This window comes from Parus major, chromosome 2 (genome assembly GCF_001522545.3).
Source record: "Parus major isolate Abel chromosome 2, Parus_major1.1, whole genome shotgun sequence".
Lineage (NCBI taxonomy): Eukaryota > Metazoa > Chordata > Aves > Passeriformes > Paridae > Parus > Parus major.
In genome coordinates, this window is record NC_031769.1 from 3,352,096 (window position 1) to 3,374,148 (window position 22,053).

Below are 22,053 nucleotides of genomic sequence, written 5' to 3' on the forward strand. Positions count from 1 at the left end.
TGCTTTGTCACCTGTGCAAACCACAGAGTGGGAACCCCTGCACACTGCTGGGATGGCAACCTGCCCTCAGAAAAAGCAAACTGGATCATCTTTGCTTTGCTCAGCTTTGCCCAGGAGAAATGTCTGAGATTTGGGATGGCCCATAGAGGCACTGTGTGTTCCTGGACTCGGGAATGTCTCCTTGTGTTTTTTGCTGTGCAGAGTGTAGGTGTTTGGGATGCTGGGGGGCACCTGAGGCTGGGACTGAGACCGTGGTAGGTGGTTCCTGGATAATCTAGGGAAGCATCCACCCTTTATCATACTCCCTGTGAGGGTGGGGAGGCCCTGGCACAGAGAAGGGGTGGATGCCCCATCCCTGGAAATGTTCAAGTCCAGCCTGGATGGGGATTGGAGCAGCCTGGGGTAATGGAAGGAGTCCCCAGGTGTTCCTAGGGTTTGGAACTAGATGATGTTTAAGTTCCCTTCCAATCCAAACCATTCCAGGGTTCTGTAGCCTTTTCCTGTTATAATGTGTGATAAATAAATTCCCTTGTGCCCAGGGAATCAGAACCAGGGCACAGACAGCCCCTGTTAGCCCATGGACCAGGAGCTCTCCAGGAGCTGTTTGAACAAGCAAGTCCCAGCCTTATTTTATCAGGGACACTTTGTTGAGTTTCTGGGTGATCACATTTGCCCACTTGACACTTGTTAGTGGGTTTCGATACTTGCTGCTTCATGCCTTTAATTCCTTTGCTGGGTAAGTTTCAACTATTTTAATGAGCTGATGATAACTTTGAAGGGTGCTTGTCTAGCACAAAGCAAAACCATTTGTGCCAGGAATGGGAGCACCATTAGCAGCCGAATCCCTGCTCTCAGTTCAGGGTCTAAGTGCTACAAAAGTACTTTAGAATATACCACTCCTTCTTTTAGAAGAATGGAAGGGTTTAAGCCTGGAATTCACCTTAAAAACATTTTTTTTAAATTTAATTTTCTTAAGAGCTTTACTATAAATTATTTAAGCATTATCACTGTGAATGCAAGTCTAGTGGAAATAGTCTCTACCCACAGCAGGGGATTGGAATTAAGTGATCTTTAAAGTCCCTTCCAACACAAAACTTTCAATGATTCTATGATTCTACAAAATACACCAACAAATCACACTTTGTTTACTTTGATTTGTTCTTTATGTTTGTTGTATTTCTTAACTTGTGAAACAATTATTGTACATCTTTAATTTTATTTACTATTTTAGTGATCATAAGCTACAGCAGCTAATATGGTGCAGCCCTATGATAACCCAAATGGAAATGAGTGGTTTTTGTCTTCACAGTTTTGGACTTTGAAGCATAAAAGAATAAGCCAAGCTCTTTGCAAGGCATAGACCAAGGAACAAATTGTGAATCTCCCATTCTCTGCACCATTAACTCTTAAGTTACCAGAAGCTTGTCAAAACAAACTATTTACTGCAGGTGAGTTCTGCAACTGTTCTGGATCTCTCTCTGGCTCAGAGACCCTGTAAGGCAAAATAAGGGTTAATTGGGAGTCCATGGAGGTGCTGGGATAATAGCAGATAAAATTGGAAAGATACTCTAGAAAGTGGGTACAAGATCCTGGTGCTCTGCTTCATTTCTAAGTATAATTTGGAAGAGTTCAGTGAAGGTCTGCTTTGCCTGCCATGAAAACAAAGAACATTCCTTTCCATAATGGGCAGCACCAAGTGAAGAATGGAAAAGCAGAAATTGGCTCAGTCTTATAGGCAGACACCGAAAAAATGGTGTAGAAAATTAAATTGCATTACATGGGAAATTAGAAATGAAGAATCATGAGAAGTTCATATGTTAGCACAACTGATTTTGTTTATTTTTAAACCACCCCAAAATCCAATCATGCTCTATGTACATTGGCAATACATGGGATAGCACACCAAATGTAGACAAGAAAGATAAAATATATTCTGCTTTATTTTGCTGGTGATTTTCATTTTTATTCATTTTCCTTTGACCATCTACTCAAGTTGATGGAATGATCCAACCCATACAGGTTCCTATGTCAATCCTACCTCACCTCCCAATCCCACACTGTCTCTCAGAGAGGAGAATCCATCCCATTACCTCTGGGGGGTTTTGCTGAATGCTGGAATGTGCTGATTTTCTGTCAGTTCCTCTGGGCCTCATTTCTTATGGAAAACTGTTTAGTGCAGAACAAGTATTTCAGCACAGATCTGCTTTAACTATATTCTATAGTTAGTAGGTAAGACCAGGTAATGCTTTGGGTTACTCAGGAAATCATAAGTAGCACACACACACACACAAATTTAAACAGGAAATAATCTTCCATGTCGTTTAGAGTGTTAATTTTCTTTCTCGTTTCCAGTGTTGCTTATTTCGCTAAGCACTGCTGCAATTCTTTCCACTTGTCTTTATGCTCTTATTTTCTTACAAAACAGTACACTAGGCTTTCTGTATAAAACATATATATAAACATTTATATATATATATATATATATATAAAAAAAAACAAAGCAACAACCCCCAAAATGGACTTACAGGTATGTATTTGCCCCTCATTAGAAAATATACCGTGTGTACATCTGTTTGTGGTCCCTGAATGCCACAGTGCTGGCTGTTGGAATGGGGTCAGAGAGAAAGGGGATTTCTTTCCTCCTTGTTTTGCTTAAAATCACCAGATAAATTACACAAGGTGAACAAAAGCAGAGTAGCCACAGGAACCATCAGATCCTGTTTACACATTGGCACCATGTCGCTCCTGTTGTCACTGTTGTTGCTCCTCTCCAATTTGAATTCTAGTTATTACTTCCCAGGGGGAAATATATCTATTTTTTTTTTTTTTTTGGTCACATATACTCTCCCCTCACAAGCAGCTGGATGCAGGTTCAGGGAGAATGAAACACTAGAAAATCTGAAAGATCCTGTGACTCTGGAAATTCTTACCCTGCGACTCTGGAAATTCTTACCCTGCCTAACTTTTCTGGACCTTTTTCTCAAAGGTGATAGACCATTTGGGAAATTATGGTTAATTTTACCTAGCAACTAATCTTTAGTAACCTTTCATTCCAAAAGATGCTTTTGGACACTGATTTGAGACTGGTTTTTTTTCCCATTCATTGCTGGCATTAGATGCCAGCCTTGCATGTTTGTATAAATACTGTTTTTACAGGAGTAAGGCCTCTGTTATTGGTACAGATGGTTCTCTCTCCTCAATATCGATTCTTTCAGGAAACAAACTGGTCATTGGAACTACTTATCATTACTGAGTGATGTAGAGGAAGAAGCCCCCATGCTAAAAACAACTCAAAATTGGGTGGTGCCAATGGAGGAGTGTCTTGGTTTAGGGTTCACCCAGGACATTGGGTTCAACTCCAGCCCATTTTATTTATGTCATGCAAAGGTGACCTAAATAAACTGCACCCCAATTTATTTAGGTCATGACTTCTCAACCTAAAGACTCTGTAATTGAAAAAACCCAGATATAAAAAAAACTATTAGGATTGGGGGACAAAAACAAAAAAATAAAAGGAAAACTGTATTGAATTAAAAATACCAAAGTACTGCTTGCTGGTTTACAAAGAGTCTATAACACTGATAAAATCTTCGGAAACCAATGTGCTGCTTTTTTTTTTTTCTGCTTTTTTTTTTTATTTTTTCTCCCCTCTCTCCATGCTCTTCCTTATTTTGGCTTCATTTCAACTCGGGAGTTCATATCATCCCCTTCCAGGTCATACTCTTCTACTTGGCCACTGGTCCACACCTTCATGCGGTCGGTGAGGTCGCTGGTTCTGGGTGCCAGGATGAAGTCGTAAATCAGGGCAGCGCTTGCTCCTCCGATGATTGGGCCAACCCAGAAAATCTGGAATACAAATCCAAGTCAGTGCATCAATTTCTGCATTTGAAACTCCTCTGAGGATTCTCACTGTGAAATTTTCAGCCTATCCACCTTGAATGTTTACTTAACCACATGGCATATAAACAGGGATTTGTCGCCATGAATCGGTGATAGACCAGAGGCGAAGAACTGTGGCTGTGTTGTCAAGTTGTGATATTTAAAATCAGTTAGCTACTGCTCAAACATCTCTGCTACTCCAGATAGACTTGGCAGGGGAGCATAATTTCTAAAACAACAGAGCATTAATTTCCATTCTCCTATTAAATTCCAGTGATAGGTGAATTTGAAAGTAATACTTAATGAGCATCTAATTAGGGGTTTAATTTGCCACTGGATGCTGCTTAGCTGGTAAAATTGCTGTGACTGAACTGGTCTAACCACTTGGGAAAATTAAAATTTAGAAGGAGAGGTAATAAAAGGATTTTAGTAGACAAGTTGATTTTGTTAGAAATAACAGAGGATATTGAAGACTTTGCAGGGCCAAAGCACTACTGAGTCTAAAAACTCTTTTATTCAGCAATATCAGTAGTTTAACACAAATTACTGCCTCTATCTTCTTCTGTCTCTACAAAGGTTAATAATTTTCCTATTAAATTCTGAAAATATTAAGTCTTCACTTAGTTACTTCCCTTTAGTGTCCTAATAATAATGTTCAAGTGGTAGACACCACCAAAATTTCCCCAGTGTCCTCTTATTAAGTTTTACTCTTTAGGTTAAAATGGAATCCATATCCAAAATTTTCACAACCCCACTGTATTACCACTAAATTTCCACCTGTTCCTATGCAACGGGCTGCCAAAATTGTGAGTAGGAGATTTGGAACAAGCCCCATTTATATATTCAATAACACATGCTCATTTACAACTTTATATCAGCCTTCTTTATTGAGCTTTGGCAAAATAAGTAAATTTTTGTGAAGAAACTCGTTTTAACCACATCTAACACAAGAAATAATCTAAAATTTTTTGTGTTTTCAGAGCTCTTATCCTTGAAAACACATAAGCAGACACTCAGCTTTAAGATGCTAAACATTTTATTAGCTCTTAAGTATTGGATGATCCATTTCAGTTTACAAACGTGCTTAAGAATCTTTCTAAACTGAGTTTTACCAGATTAAGCAGTAGCACTTTACAAACTTAGTTTAAACATTAAATACACAATACAGGATTCTGTGTAGTAAGGCTTCAACAATTAAAATGTTTTAAATAAATAAATATAAAGGGGAATAACCAAAGAAAATCTACTGTATTGCTTTGAGTGCAGAGGTTGAATGAGCCTGAGGACTTTTTATTTGCCTGAGGTTGGTCAGGATTGAAAGGAGAATATTTTTTGTTAAATGAAATGGAAATGCCACCTCTCTGACTTGGTCCTAATGATACGTGTTGAAATGTTTCTGATCTTGTAATTCATGTGTTTTCAGAGCCTCTTGTGAGTTAAACAAGTTTACTCAACTTACCCAGTGATTTTTAAAGTTGTTGGCAATGAGCGCTGAGCCGAAAGATCTGGCTGGGTTAATTCCACAGCCGGTGTAGTCAATCTGGGAGGTGGAAAGAGAACCAGAGGTGAAGCACAGATGAAACTTGCCCATCATCTCCCTGCCTTCACTGGCCCACCCCAAGGTGGGCAGATTTAACCTCTGAGGGCTAAAACTTACAGCGAGAAGATGTCCCAAGGCAACGGAGAGACCAATGGCCAAAGGTGCCGACCCCGAGACATCGTTCCTTCTCCGGTCTGTGGTGGCCAGGACACACAGCACCAGCTGGAAGGTGGCAATGATTTCAATTCCCAGCCCTTGGCCTGCATTGATTCCCTCTGAAAGCTGCATGGAGGCAAGAAGGAAAATGTTATCTCATATTCTTGCATGACTTTAACCAGTGGAACTAAGCTCTGTGCTTTTAATTGCTGTATGCAATGGTGTCTTCATTAAGGCAAGGCAAGTCTTGAGCTGAATGATTTGATGTTAAGCAGAAATAGCTCACTTGCATGGATGGGGTGAAACATGAGCTTGGCCACAGGCCAGAGAACAGAGAACTATTTCCTCGATATGAAAATGCAGGCCTGCACATCCATTTCTCTCCTGGGGTTCCTTTTGCTTAACAGGGGAAAAAATAGGAAGGAATAGAAAAAATGGTAGAGAACTTAGTTTTGAAACACTCCCTGCTGTAGTCAAGCCTAGGCATAAGAAGCTTTTTTTGATCCAATGTGGTTGGTTCACAATTCAGCCACAGTGAAGTCTCAGTCACTGGGCACAATGAGAGTGACCTACATGTGAGAAACAAATCAGCCAGAAAGTCACCCTCAGCAGAGTTTACTTTCACTGAACTGTGGTGCCTTAGGACAGTCACTCATTGCTTCATGGATTCACACATTAATATTAAAATATAAATATTCCAGCTATACTTTGAATTAATTGCCTGAAAATCTGCCTCTAATGCCACAGGAAATACCCTGAGATTCCCACAAACTTCATGTGGGACTGGTAGATGTGACAGAACACCACAAGTACATAAAAACTATTTAGATATTAATATTTAGTCAACCTATCTCTAATTTTACCATACAGATAATGGTGTAGTCAGTGGAGACAAGATCCATTCACCTGATGAAATGAAGGGGAATATTTGAAAGCTCTGTCATTTATTTTTTTTTATATATATCATTTGACTACAAAGAGCTTAGACACCTAACTCACAGGTGAACTACTTTTTGGTGTCCTAGACTCAAACTGAATCTCATTTAACATCTTTGGGATACATAAAGAAAGTCCCCAGATGAGGAATCCCAAGGGGCTGATGGGAGTGCTTCAATTTCCTACTGAATTAGATTATCTAGAAAAGCTCAAACTGTCAGAGATAAATATTCCAATTGTATTATTAGGCATGAAATCAGTAGAGTCTCTTGTAAATGCTGTAGAACATATTGAAACCATGGTGATTCCCATAAATGGACATTACAGAGCAGATATGCTGTCATATTTCAGGAATACTGCTAAAACCTAACAAGAAACCATGGAGGTAAAGCATTTGATGTTATAACAAGTTTTGAGTTCTGCTTTTAATTGCTGTATGCAATGGTGTCTTCATTAAGGCAAGGCAAGTCTTGAGCTGAATAATTTGATGTTAAGCAGAAATAGCTCACTTGCATGGATGGGGTGAAACATGAGCTTGGCCACAGGCCAGAGAACTGAGAATGTGACTCAGAGTAGGAACAAACTCTGCAAAACTTATATTCATTTGTGCTATCAGTAGGTTATCACGTCTGTCAGAGCCTCTGCATTAAAAACTGCTGGGTCATACATAACAAAAAACATAATTACATGTTATTGTGACCTGTCCAGAACAATGAAACCACGGGAAATCCTGCTATTAATCTGGTTTTGTGGTTTATGCCCTAATTTCCCCAAAGCTAATACTTGAAAAACTTTAACACTTAAAGATGGTTAACTGAACTCTTTCACTTTCCACAGGTGCTGTTCACATTTCTTATTTCTTCTCTTTAATGAAGTCTAATATCAAATTCCTAAACAATGAAAAAATAAAAGTCATCTGAATCTTTCCTCAGCATAAATCTTACTTTTAAATCTGGCTAATCTGAAACACTAATAATGTATTTTTATAAATTGTTCTTTAACATGCAGGAGCAATATCCTCTGAGCTGGATGTACTCTGTCCACAAATAGAAGGGAATTCTGATTGAAAGGATGGGTGTTTTGGTTCCTTCAGCATCCATGGCGAAAAAACTGAAATCTATTCATGAAGCCTTCATCATTATCAGAACTTACATGTGAGAAGTATGAGTCCGACATAAATGCATCCATTTGAGATGCACTGAAAATTGCAGGATCCAGAAAATCCTGCTTGATATCTCTGAATTAATATCCTATTGCTTTTGTAAAAGCAATTAATTTATTTTAAAAAGAAACAAAATACACTATTTTTTTTTTCACTGTAGAGACAGTGGGATTTTATGTCTCTCAACAAATTAGGCTTACAGCGTATTTCCTTGTATCAAAACCAATTTAAGAATCTGGGCTATATACCCTCTGGAAAATCTTCTCTTACATTTGGAAGGCCAATTGGACAAAGTTAAAAGCCTGGTGTCTTAACAAATATGTGGCTGATGTGCACATGCCCAGAAGCAGATAAGAAACCAAATTCTTTTCTATCATAATGCAGCCCCAGAGAACCCAGAGCTGAGGTCTGACACATCAATGTTAGCAGTTGACAGAACCTTGACATTTCAAAAGTTTAAACACTGGCCAGACACTGGGCTTTCCCTTCACTTGAAGGACTTCTATAAAAGAAAATAAGAGCAAAATTATTCTTTAAAAACCTGTGATAATCCTTATCTTCAAGAGACGGAAATCATATTCTTCCTTTCCCTCCAGGAAAAACACATCCTACAGCTGACGTGACTTGAGGTCATTCTCCCTGCTAATCAACACTTATTGATGGGCTGTGTGGAATCAAAGAAAACCTGGAAATGTCATAGGAAACCTTTTGCTTTCCTCCAGCTGGGTAATTTTACACAGCCTGCCAGGAGCATTAAGGTTCCTCTGTGAGAGCAAGGACTCTGGGCCATATTCCAAAACAGGACAAACCCAGGCAAACCTTGGATGTCCTGCTTTGCTGGAGCCTGTGGATCTGCAGTGTGGAAGTGTAGGATAACAGAGTGTTTATTTGCCACCTCATCAGAGCTAAATTATCCCTGCAGCAGCAGCCTGGACCATCCATGGTACACGTGGAACAGCACCAGGGTTCACCATCCCAAGCACACCCCAGAAAAGCGTTAGAAAGGGAATAGGAAGGCACATTCCCTTGTGCCAAGTTAAAATGTACATGTCCATGTGCATATTTATATTTTTCGACCTTATTCACAGAGGATTTGCAAACCCAGATAACATGTTGCACCTTTTGAATCTGCTTTTTTAAGCTCTTGACAGAACCTGGGAGACACAACCAACATGAGTTTCTCATCCTTTGCTTCTATTTTCTGTATGTTATTCAGGTTTTTAAGGAAATCTTGAAACTTTGTGGAATATTTTTTAGAATACGAGACTCCAGAAGCTTCAGGAGCTTAATCTGAATTTAGTAGGAAGCAGTTGCACACATTAGAGGCCACATTAGAGACTAAAAATCAACAGCTGCTCTTAACATCTGCCATTCTGCTACTGAGAATACCCAGAACACAAGGTGACCAATATCTCTGGTCTCTAAATAGACAAAATAATGTTTTGAAGCAAGACACAGCCACTTCTGGTGGAGTACTGGGGTGAAGAGAACCCTTTCCAGTGACCTGTACCCACAGTGCAATGTCTTTTTCTACACAGACTTCTTTCCCTTTTTTGTTCACATGAATAATTCCACCAAACTTCATTTCTAAGTCAGTGCTTTGACAGAAGAAGCACCAGAAACACACATAAGAAATGGGATGAATCATTGGCAAGATGTGAGAGTTGTCTGTGGACACATTTGATCAGCTGAATCAATCTTGGCTGCGCCAGCTTGCAGTGAGAAAATCCCCCCTCGACTGTCACAGCTCCCAGACAAGGAGCAGAACATGTAGACACCCCTTCTGTGAGCTGAATCCCTCCATTTCCAGTCCCAATGATCCCATGATTAATATTTTTCCCCCCAGTTCACTATGAATCTGAATAAGGTCACGGAATAAAAATCTACCGTAATTCAGTAAATGCACAGAATCAAATCTTATTCACAAAACTCCAGTGCAACTGCTTGGAAACTAAGGAAGCACTGAAGGCACAGTGGCTCAAGAGACATTCAAATGAGGAGTGTTAAGCTCCAAAAAGTGTTATGTAGACATGAACATGAGAGTTAGCTGAAAGGAACACCTGCTTTATGTCTTAGGAAATGGGCAGTGGCCACATCACTTCCATAACATCAGACAGGAGATGGGAATGATGGAATTTGTTTCCCAGAAGTTCCCTTAACTGCCATGTTTAGCTGACTGACTCCCACAGCAATAATTTGGGCAAATTAATGGTATGTTTTCTTTCCTTTATTTATTTTTTTTTTTTTTGTAAGGACAGGATATTTATGAGTTGTCCGCCTTCGGAAGAGAAACGGGGACAGGAAATTAAACTGGCCCAAGGTAAACCCCACTGTGTACTTCTCCAGTGGCTTCATATTTTTCTCATTATGAGTGAAAGTCTATCAAGTTCAAACCTGTTTCCCTTTATATGGATAAGACACTTTGTTATGCAAGGTGGTTCCATCACGTGGTGCTGAGCTCCTTCTCATCCAACAAACTTAGCCCTGGATTGGAGCTTCCAGGACCCAGCTTCCTTTCATATAACAGGGATTAGAGTCTCATTGTTCCAGAAAAAAAAAAAATAATAGAAAATAAAAAAGAAAAAGAAAAGAAAAAAGAAAGAGGCCACTGTAATTGCAGAAGTCCATTTTTCAGCAGGGGAGTTTTTCAGCTTTTCCCATTCTTATGAAACACCAGAGCAAGCCCTGCCTGCTGGTGTGGTTTTGAGGGAGAAAATTTAAGTCACAGCATTTTTAATGGCTTGGACTTCTCTTCCTTGCATGTCCTTACCATCCTACCTAAATCATTACCTTTTCTTTGCCATGGCAGACATTTTTCTTGAAATTAGCATTTTATTCAAGTAAATTTTTCTATCTTACAGCATTTTCTTCTTATGGCTGAAAATTTCCCTTCTTTGACTTTCCTTCTTTTACTGAATAAGGAATACTCTTCACCATAGTTTAGATGGTTCATTCTCTCTTTGCCATCCCCTCTTTTGAAATATTCATCATTCTTTTTAATGCCAACTAGCTATCATTGAAGTGTTTGGCCGGCAAAGTTCTTTAATGGGATGTTCTACAAATGAAACCTCAGAAATTCGTCTCCCTACCTCTCTCCAAGCCATATCCCATCATCTTGCCTGTCATTTTGTTTGACTTTTCTCACTCTTTCAGCTCCAGCTCTGTCATGAAACTTGATGATTTCTGCATTGATAACATACCTTTATTCTCCTGGAAGTCTGTCCTACATCTCCATGGCTATAAACTGTCCCTTGAGTGATAGTCAAAATTGATTCAGAGACTTCATCCCTGGCTGTTTAACTACAGTTATTCACTTCTACCCTTGTTATTTAACAGTATCACCCTGACATGGATGTTTCTACAGCCATTAATGGAGTATTAGGAATTCAGGGAGTACAAAAGTCTCATTTCTTTAGCAAGGAGAGACAGGCAAAGACCTGAAGAGTTTCACTTAAAATTATATGACAGGAGCACTCAAAAGCTGCTTATGAATTAGCTTTGGATCGTATCCTACATCAACAATGGAAGCATTCAGCAGAACCTGGGGACAAAACATATTGTCCTCTGCTAGATTATCCTTCCTATAAATACAGCCTTGAGAGCTCTAAAGGGGACTCATTCAATTCCCAAAGCAGAAATCATATTTTCCGTTCTTTGGGCAGCAGACACCCTCCAGGAATAAGGCTGAGCTCCCTCCTCCCACCCTCTTTTCACATGAGGAGAAATTATCCAGGGCTTTGTGTCGTAGTGCCATGGAGAGAAAGAGGAGAGAATGAGTATTATATTAAACCAGAACACATAAAATTTGTATGTCAGACCAAGACAGGCAGTAAAACTTGGTTCCTCTACAGGACTGGCATTTAGCACAGCTGGTCAGAGACACACAATTTTTTTAGTTACACTTTTACTTTTTGATGTGCCTCTGGGAAAGTTGCTTGGGAGAATTTTTTTTTTTTTTTTGGTTAAATGTTGCTGCTGAGAAATAAACAAGTTCTATTCAGAGGATGAGGAATTGTGAGGCTTTGTACTTTTTTTCTTTATCTAGCTAAACCTAGGCAAATAGTTAATTTTCTGCAATAGCTGAATCCCTCGTTTATACCACAGAGCTGTTTATTATTTCTTCTATTACCAGCCTAGAATTAAACAGTATTTCAGTGGGGAATTTTGGGCATATCTGAATTTTGAGCCAAATAGCATTGTTCTTTCTATGCTGTTAATAGAATAACACCTGAATTTGCACAAACCTCACAGTATAATTACTGACAATTTCACCAAAGTAATATTAATTTTATATTTCTAGACAAACTCCAACAAACCTGTGAAGTTCTCAAAATTTACGAGTCAACCTTATGCACAGCATTGAAAACTCAGCATTTCCATGGGGTTAAAAAGCAGCTCTGAGCCTGTGCAAAGCATTTCAGGAATTGGGGGAACAATTCCAGCTCCTTCATTTCTCCACCTTGCTCGTCAAGGAAGTCCTTACAAAGGAAGGAAAAGGGGCCAAACCTGACCTTACCCATTCCAAACACAGCCATCAGTGCCCTCAGGAGGAGTTGTGTGTGTGTGTGTGTGTGAGGAAATGTGCCACATTTCTGCTCTGAAAGCATTCATTGACTCCACTTGGCACAAAATTAGAGTCAAGAGCCTGGAAAAGTTTAGTTTTCTGTGACACCTCCCCGCGGTTCCTAGAGAGGGGATGCACAGGACGTGTCCAGGGAAGCACACAGAGGAATTCTTTATGCCTTTCTAGTCGGTGAGTTGTGCCTTGCAGAGCTCTCAGGCCACATTTTCGCCCTCCTGCTGTTTATAGTTTCCTCCAGGATGCCTGTCAGGCCCTGTATATTTGATTTAACAGGTTGATGTTGTGCCTCAGCCTCAGATCTCCTCAGCTTCAATGAAGCTGCAGCAGCCAAGCACCAGCACTGGCTCTGGATGCCAGGAAGATCAGCACTTTCCCATCAATTACACATTAATAAATACTCATGGCTCAAAACGTTCCCAGCCAGGCCAGAAAAACCTCCAGGAGACAATTGTGGTACCAGGTAAAGACCCCTCTGTTATTGAATTATCTCAATTAAGCTGGAGAATGGACAAATAAGCAAAAATGTACTACTGCCCTAAAGAAAACAGGCAATTTCCTCTGGAGACAAACAGGAAATTTTTAAAGGGCTATCTTTTCTTCCTTTAGTACTTGTGAGGTGGTTTGGTATCCTTGCTTTGAAAATGCTTCACTTAAAACTATCCAGAAAAAAAAATATGCAGCCCAGAGAGTGATATGTTTTTAGGATTCTTTGATTAAAGAAATGTTATTCTCAGCTCCCTGAAGGTTTGCATTATCTGCTAAAACCCACAAGCCCTGCTACAAAAGCCTAGTTTTTTGGTTTGTTTTTTTTTTTTACCATTGCACCCATTTAACTATAATTAATCAATAATGTTCATTCTTTTGTTGTGGACATTTCCATCTGTTCTCAAGCTGTGGTCCTTGTCATGTCAGATCTTGGTACAGAACCCACACCTACTAGTTAGTAGGTATTTTTATAAACTTTCCAATTGTTTTAAATTAAAATTTGAAATTTGGGTTTATCTCATGTGAAGAATCTTTCTGTCCATCTGTGTCTGGTGTGTGAGTGTATTTGGGGGTGTGCAAACATATAACACACAGTACACCCAAATATATTTGGTAAAATCAGAGATCTCTGTGGAAAGGAAACCAATTTTAACTGTTTATTGACCACTCAGGAAAGGTGGTGAGAAAATCAATTTTACTTAAATCCTACTTAGTTTGACAGTTGACCAAACAGAAAAAATCATTCTCTGAAAATCCCACCATGACTTCACTTGTATTACAATACTAACTCATCAATACTAACTAATCAATACTAACTAATCAAATGTTTTTAGATCTATGGAAACTCATTGTTTTAAACACCCCTCTGCACCCCTGTCAGGGATTTCTACCATTTCTAAGTAGAAATAAATGAGGAGAACCTTTAGTTTGAAGCCTGCAGAGCATTTACCAAATGGTCATCTTTGGATCCACTGGCACAAAACCCACTTTGATCTCCTCTGCTCTGGCACAGAAGGACTGGGCTGCAGGAGGATGAGCACCCAGGGCCTCTCCTTGTCCCAGGAATGCTGTGCTGCTGCATCCCTCGGTGCTCCCTGCCAAAATCCTGGGATATGGCTCTATTATTAGAGAGGCGTTAAGCAAATCTTCATAGGAATGGAAATCAGACAATAAGCTCCGAGATCTGAGATAAGGATTAGAGCCATACCCCTAAATTCTCTGGGGGATGGGTGATAACCATCAGGTTTATATCTCAGCCCAGATGTTTCTGCTGCTACTGTGTGAACTCATTAAAAAGTGGCCGAGACCGTGGCCAGTTTTGAGCAGGTGCCTTTCCTGTGTCCCACCTGCCCTGCCTGGGGCCTCTCAGTACAATGCTGGCAAGCCTTAAAAGCCCTCTGCTGCAAAAAAACTGTCAGTGAACAATGAGCTATTGTCTTTGTTAAGAAATAAAAATCCCAGATCAATGTCAAGTACAGGAACCATTTTTTCTCATTTTAAAAGATACAGCAGCTCCTGGTCCCTTGTGAAGGTTTGAGTCCTCAAGCCCACAGAGGCAAAGTTGGCAGGAAAAGCCTAATCTGGATGAAAAATAGGCAGAGCAGAGGGCAGAGAAAGGGAGAATGAAGCTGCTCACTGTCCTAGACTTGAGAAAGGCACGATATATAATCTGCATTAAAAGGAAAAAAGTCATCCCAGGATTTTTCAATAAGCGCTAAAGGTCAGGAACTCAGCTGCGTGTCTCGTCCATCCAGCAGCACCTCTGGAGCTGCAATTTTCCACAGTGACTCAGAGGAAAAGCAGCATCACTTACTCAATTGTCCCCTCACACTGTCAAGCTCTCAGTTTATTTTGGATGTTCTTCCAACTCGAGCCGGCTTTGTTTAATTGGAGGCTGGAGAACGGGCTCGTAGGGCGCGGGCACGAGGAGACAGGGAAATCACAAGGCAAACACTGAGTCATCCAGGGCAACCAGGCAAGTCCTGCTCCCCATGGTGAGAAGGCCACTAGTGTGGACCAAATGTGGGGAGTGTGGTGATTACCATGGGGAATCCCCTCTGAGACAAGTTTCTAAAGGATGGGAAACATCCAGCGGGGAATAGCAGGATAAACACTTCAGTGCTGACCCACAAACACCGTTAAAAGGTGTGGCAGGTCTCAACTACACAAAAGGGAATTCCCAGTGCTTGTGCAACGTTATGTTTGCACTGGAAATGCAAACTGGGAATTTGCTGGGAGAAAATTCACCTGCATGGATGCCCTAGAGATAAGATCATCTGCAGATGATAAGGATCCACATATTTTACCACATCCTATGCTCCACTCTCCTGGAGACAAGAGATTGTTCATCCTCCCCAGGCAGCACAATATGTGTGGAGCTGGGGACATGTACACAGTAAAGGAAAAAAAACTAAAAATCTCCAGCATTGAGGTTCCAAGTTGCTCTGTTGCTGCTGGATCATAATCCAAGTGGGAGTAGTTATGGAAAGAGGACTCATTCCCATCACTGGAAGTGTTGAAAGCCAGGCTGGATGGGGCTTGGAGCAACCTGGGATAGTGGAAGTTGTCCCTGCCCATGGCAGAGGATTGGATCTTTAAGGTCTCTTCCAACCCAAAGTATTCCATGACCCCGTGGTTCTGTGGTGTGCCTTTGGTGAGGGTGGAAGGTGTCTCAAAGCAGCAGATGCTGGCCTGGCATGAGGAGTCAAAGACTCCTTTTTCCCTGGCTTTGAGAACTAGAGCTGGACATGGGGTGATTATCCCCAAAGGACATTGCACCCTGGTCTGCACCAACTCTGCCACAGCTGCTCCTGATCTGGGGAGCCCCATGGAGCAGCAGAGACACAGCAGATGTTCAAGGGGTGCTCCAGCAACAAGTAACTCTCCATACTCCAGGATATATATACTCATAGTATCCATATGAATATTCACCTGTCTTAAAACGACCTCTGAATCCACTGACCACAGATCTCCTCTGGCTTTTCCAAAGGGCTCTTTACACAAACAACATTTATCAGTCCACTGGGTGTTTTCTAAACCCAAGCCCTCCTATTTGTTATTCTTGGTTGTTTTTCTTTTCCCTTTATCTACCCAAGCAATGTTACCTTCAGGTCTGTTTTTCTTGCCTGCAATTTTTGATCCACTTATAACTTTTAAAAAAATATCTTTCATCATAAACTCAAAAGCAGAGTTTTCAGTTTCCAAATTATAGCCCAGAGAGTTAGGGGACACATTTCCTGGCAGTCTCATCACTATGCCAAAATACAGAAAACGATGAAATTGTGAAAATTGTGAAGCAGTGTCTGTATTTGTCACAAAATTCTAATTATTTATACATACCTAGATATTTAGCTCAGGTTATTAGATAGATAGATAGATAGATAGATAGATAGATAGATAGATAGATAGAAAAATATGAAATAACCTGAGTTAAAGAAATTTTCTGAGCATGTTTTTAAAAGTTGGATAAAAGTTCTTCAGACAAACATTGTTTGACAGCAAATATTGTGTTACTTTACAGCACAGAAGTCTCCTCTCACCTCTCTTTCCTGCTTGAGCTCTTTGTTGGTCATTAACTGCCTGTGCTGAGTAGTTTGTTCCATTATCCAAACTCCAGATCTGTCCTCACCAGACAATAGCCAGCTCTGCTGGCAGATGAGCGCATTTTGGATTTGCTATTCTCTATTCTTACAGTTTACCTAATGGAAATTTGTAACGTGTAGTAATTCAGCTTCCAAAAAAAGATACAAGATGATGTAAGGAAAAATATTTGAATTTTTAGAAGAGCAAACACACTGCACACTCCTGTTCCAGCTTCGCCAATTCTCAAAGTTTTTACTTTGGAACCCACACCACTACTAAAATATATTGGAAGTTAAGTGTCTTAAAAGGATTCAGTAATCTAAATACACCTCGGAGTGTTGTCCAAAATGTCTTACTTGGGACCAGCCAAAGTAACTAAAAATATATCTGTTGACTTAAGAAAACTTTGGATCAAAATCCTAATGTGTGACTGGTTTGCTTGTCTTAGTGTAAACCAAACGTTAATACTGAGCATGTTAAAGGAACATCCTGCATTTTCATCCTCCCTTCTTTCTCCTCAGCCTTTTACTGTCCATGGCTGGGTTTTGTGCTTCATTTGATTGTATTTCCTTTTTTCCCTTTGTGCAATGAGCAAGACACAGATTTGTCCCACTTAATTTTGGATATTTAGCAGAGGCTTCCAAGCCTGGAGCCTCAGCGTGGCAAAGAGGAGCTGGGTGTTTCTGGAAGCAACTCAACAGACCTAAAGTTTGATCTAATCCACAGGGGATCCTCTCATTCTCTGTGGATTAGGAGGAGCCAGTGGAAATGGGTTCTCAGCTTGGTCCCTCAGTGCAGGACCTGCAGCCAGGCAGGAGAAATCTGAGTTCAGGAATGCAACCCCACCCAGTATCCACTGGGAGCACTGGATGGCCACTCACTCCATTTCACTGCCCCCACCACATTTTTCCTGTAAAAAACACCTCTCCAAAAGCACGGCAGGGTCAGAACAGAGGACAAACCACCCACATCCAGACCCTCTTCCCAACCTTGTCAAACAAGCAGCACTCTCTTTCTATTCCTTTTCTGAGCAGGGAACCCACACCTCGTTATCCACAAGAAGGGCTGGAAGACAGAGCAGCTGGCAGGGCTGCCAGCTCTGAGCCTCCCCTCCTTGTCCTCAGGTTAAAAACCAGAACAACAAAAGTGCCTCTGTGGTTTCTCCTTGCCAGCTCTTTGCTGAAGGAGACACCTGGGTGCTGTGGTTTCAGGATGTGCCCCGTTGAGATGGGCTCTGCACGAGCACAGCCCCTCTGCTGCTGCTTCCCCATGCCTTGGGCTCAGACCCAGGTCCCCCTCAGCCCTCCCCAGCCACTCCAGACTTGTCACTGGGAAATGAATGGATTTGCTTTCCTTTCCTCTCTAGTTCTTCCTCACAAGGGAGCAGAACAGCTGCTGCCCTGGCTATCCCCAGGGGGGTCTCCCCACTGCTCCTCCAGCCAGAACATTTATAACTGGATGCAAAAGAAAAAGAAACAAAACTCTGAGTATTTTCCAGTGACAAACAGTGAGATCAGAGCTTTTAGAAACAATATTCTCTGTTATTTAATTGCACAGAAATTGCTGATGGATTTGTAAAATTTATATGATGGAGATTTAACCCTGCCTGGTTTTGCCTTTATAGCTTAAGGAGTTACTGGCTGAGCAAGAAGAGCTTCACAAATGGCCAGGTTTAGAGCTTTGGTTAGAGGAAGAAACCAGTCATCAGGATTTTATGGAAGCAAAAGGGAAAAACCAAGCTTAAGTGCTACCAAAACCAGACCTCCCGTGTTTAATGGCTGTTGGACCTCTCGAGGAAACCACTTGGGCAGACACCCTGTCCCATGTGGTTGAGCTGTTCCCTCTGTCAGTGGTTTCAGAGGAAAAGATCACGTATCACACTCACAGCCAGAGCCTTCTGGAGTCAATAAAATTATTTGCTCTTCTTCCCCAAAATGTTTTGAGTTAACCCATCAAAATTTCCAAAGCACTGGCAGGACGGAATAGCTGCAAGCACCAGGAGAGAGGGAGGCGAGCAGCCAATTCAGAGTAACACAAGGTTGGATGATGCTGAGCTGCCCAGGAATCACCTTAATATCAGATTTTATTCTGTTTTGAAAACCTGACACATGTTCTGAATTAACTGTAATGTCAAATTAAAGTATGCAAAACCATATTGCTTTTTTGCCTAAGTTATTTCAGAAGAGATGTTGCATTTGCAGCTTTATGTCCCAAATACCCTTGTGACTTCAAATGGGCAGAAGATTTCAAATTAGCTCAATTTACAAACTGCAGTCAGGAATATTGTGCAAGAAAGGGGCCAAGGAAAATATGTGAAATACTTGTTCTTAAGAGATCAGGTCAAATAAGTGTCCAGAAGGAATTTCCATTTATAGCACTGTGTGTCCTGCACAGGCTGTGGCACTGCCTCTGACAGTGGGATGATTTCAAGTTTAAAAGTGTATTTATCCATTTTTTTTCCCTCCTATTATGCTGCAACAACAACAGCAAAATGACATTTTGAGGAGGAGGGGTTGTGGCCAAGCAGTTTTTAGGCAGCATGATGTTAGCATCTGGCTGGGAGAGAGCTGGAACCTGCACCTCAGTTACCTGTAGCTGCCTGACATTTTCATCCAGTTCACTTGTGAGAACTCAGGATTTGTCTGATTTTTGTCCAGAACTGCACAGAAAGGGCAGCTGGGATTCTGTCAGGCAGGGTCTGAGCACTCTGCCTGATGCAACAGGTACTGCTCACACCTTTGGGGATGGGATTTCTCTTGCTGCACACCTCTCTCTGCTCCCGTGGGTTTTCATTGTAGCCATCACCAGCATACACAGATCATTAATTACTCAAAATGAACCACATTCACAGAAGCCAAAACAACACTGGTATATTAATCAGCTTGTCACCTTAGAGAGCCTCAGAGCCACCAAAGGTCATAAAACTGCCAGTACTTTCAGTGTTAAATTGGCATTAAAAGCCTCCTTTCAGCAACTTGGATGTACAAAACTGAACATAAGCAAAACTGATCACTACCGGAATATCCTAAAGCTCCAAAATGAGGGTGGGGAGGAATGACCATCTCTATGACACCCTGGTTATCAGTCAGGACTGGATTCTCTGCTACAATAAACACTCAGCCTGCCCGAGGTCACCAGCAGCAACAGAACCCCCACATCCTTAGCAGATCACAGGTGCTGCATTTCTACTCGAAAAAAAAGAAAGTAAAGGGGGAATTAAAAGTTTCTACTTACAGTATTAAGCCCCAGGGAGTTTTCTGTCAGAGAAGAGGTGACTCCCAAGAGAATGGCTGTGGCCACCACTGCCCCCAGGCACTGGGCGAGGATGTACATGAGCGCCTTGAAGATGCTGATCTGGCAGCTGAGCAGCAGCCCCAGGGTGACAGCCGGGTTCAGGTGTGCCCCGCTGATGTGGCCCACGCTCTGTGCCATGGTAGCGATGGATAACCCAAAAGCCAGAGAAACCTTCACGTTGTCCTGAGACCTCGTTGATGTTTTGTTGCCCACCACGGGGAAGTGGAAGCCCAGAGCCGAGCCAATGCTGATAAAAATAAAAAGGCTCATGGCCAGGAACTCTGCCACCACTGCCCTCCAGAACATTTTCTTTCTGAATTCACTAGCCATCTTTCCTCCTTCTTTCTCTCTTTCTCCCCTCCTCACTTTCCCTTCTCCCTCTCTCCCTTCCTTTGCCTGATATTTTTCCTTTGAGGTCTGAAGAGAAATCTGGAGGAAAAATACAGTCCTTGGATTATTTATAGGGCTTTGGGTGGTCTGTAGGAGGGAAGGGGTGTTGCACAAAAGGAGGAAAGAACATCTACATAGATGCTGACTGCTAGATTGATGTAAGACACTGTTTGCCTGCCAAAGTTTTTTTCTTCCTTTTTTTTTTTTCCTTTTCCCCTCCCTTAACAGCGTTCGATCTCTGCCGCCGTTTTTTAAGAGGCTTTTTAAAATTCTTGGAAAAATCTTTAGGAGAGCCCCAGGAATTTCAGCCTCACTTCTTTAACTCCTGTGTCATCTTTCAGCGCATGGATCGGAATGAAAGCTTTGATGGGATTTCTGTCTGGAGCTGAAACAGAAAGCAAAGTTATCAGTGCAGGCTGGTAAGTTATTCACGCTCAGCTTCAGCAGCAGCAGCAGATAACAGCTGAAAGTAGTAAATAAAACTGACAGCTCAATCCACACTCCAGAGGCTTCAGTAGCTCTGTTTCATTTGTAAAAAAAAAAAAGGTAGAAATGTCCCTTCTGCTGGCTCTGTGGGCTCGGAGCTGTTTCGGATGCCAAGTCTGGCGGCTGTACGGACACTCTTGGATTTACACAGCTCGCACGAGCTGCTGATCACTGGTGAGGGATCACTTTTAATCTCTGTGTAAATCTGTCATAACACTGTGCTAAGCTGGAAACTTTAAATGCATGCAATTTGGATGCTGAAGATGATTTATTGTGGGGTGTTTTTTTTAATTTTTTTAAATTTATGTCGTTTCTTCACTTTTCTTCTTCCAAGCATGGAGGCGTCTTGGGGTTTCCCCAGCCTTCCCCTTCTGACTGGGAGGAAAAAAGGCATTTTGGGGGCTTCCTAATCCTGCAGTGAAAGCCCATCTCTCACCACCCTGCTGAAGGTCAGCTCAGCTGTCCTGGCTGTCGCCAAGGAGACTCTGCTGCCGCTGAGCCTCAGGGCTGGCCAGACACACAGACAGAGGGGACAGCAAGGGAGAAGGGAAATGACACGCTTGGATTTGCAGACAAAATGAACCTCCTGGCAGTGCCAGAGCCTCTCGGAGCAAAAGGTCTCAGTGCCTGGATTTATCTCCACGGGGCTCGGACACACGGCTCAGATTAACCCCTGTGCTCTCAGATCCCTGCCTGCTCCAGCAGCTGAACATCCCGGGCTTTGCTCTGACTTCAAACCAAGGAAAATCTGTTCCAGAGGCAGGAAGTAATTCTCCAGGTGCAGCTCTTGAAGGATGGGTGTTTTAAAAGCAGCCTGCTTCTCTGCCTCCTCTTTTTTCTCCTCTTTCTTCAATGCATTGGTAACATCTTTTGAATTGTACTTAAATTAATTCAAGGCTTTTTCATTTGGACAATATGTCAGTGAGAAGGAAAAAATCAAATACACACCTGGATAGTATTAGACAGCCAATAAGGGGTTTTTTAAAATATATTTGGTCTTCAAAAGATGGTTCAGTAACAAAGCTCAAAACAGTTTAAATAAAAACCCAGATGTCTGCAGCTTGACATACCCAAGTTCTTATTCTTTCTAGGCATCAGATGTTCTTGATTTTTCATAGCAAATTTTATTTCCTTTTTGTTTTATGATACTCTTACACAACAGGACTGTACCAGTGAAGAAGGAAAAATTAAAGAAACAAGAATAAATTAATTACTGGGTTTACCCCTCTAATTACAGTGGGACTTCGATGAGGAACCATGTGACAGACAAATCAAAAAACAAATTTAGCCAAATAGTGGAACATAGTGGAATTTTAATATAAGGTACAGCTGATTCTAGTTCTATCCTGTCCAGTGGAACTTCTTATTTACTGCAAACACTGAGACAAAGATCTTCAGGGATCAGCTTCCCTGGTCCTTCCAAGAGGATGCCCAAGACCCAGGCAGGGCATGTACCACACACCTCAGGCTCAGCAGATCCCTGAGAATAGTTTGCAAGAGTTTCCATGTGTCCCAAATTGGCCTCTGTGGGATGGAGCTGCCCAGATAATCCACAGGAAA

General features: G+C 41.5%; 1 protein-coding gene across 1 annotated transcript; it reads right to left on the reverse strand.

Annotated features, from left to right (window-relative positions):
- Nucleotides 1-1,813: 1,813 nt before the first annotated feature.
- On the reverse strand, nt 1,814-20,043 carry AQP1 (aquaporin 1 (Colton blood group)). The gene is made up of 4 exons (XM_015619391.1): nt 19,558-20,043; nt 5,537-5,701; nt 5,339-5,419; nt 1,814-3,846 (listed from the first exon to the last, which is right to left on the reverse strand). Exons 1-4 carry the CDS (start codon nt 19,945-19,947, stop codon nt 3,667-3,669), a joined length of 816 nt encoding a protein of 271 aa, XP_015474877.1. The 5' UTR covers nt 19,948-20,043; the 3' UTR covers nt 1,814-3,666.
- Between the last annotated feature and the right edge of the window lie 2,010 nt (nt 20,044-22,053).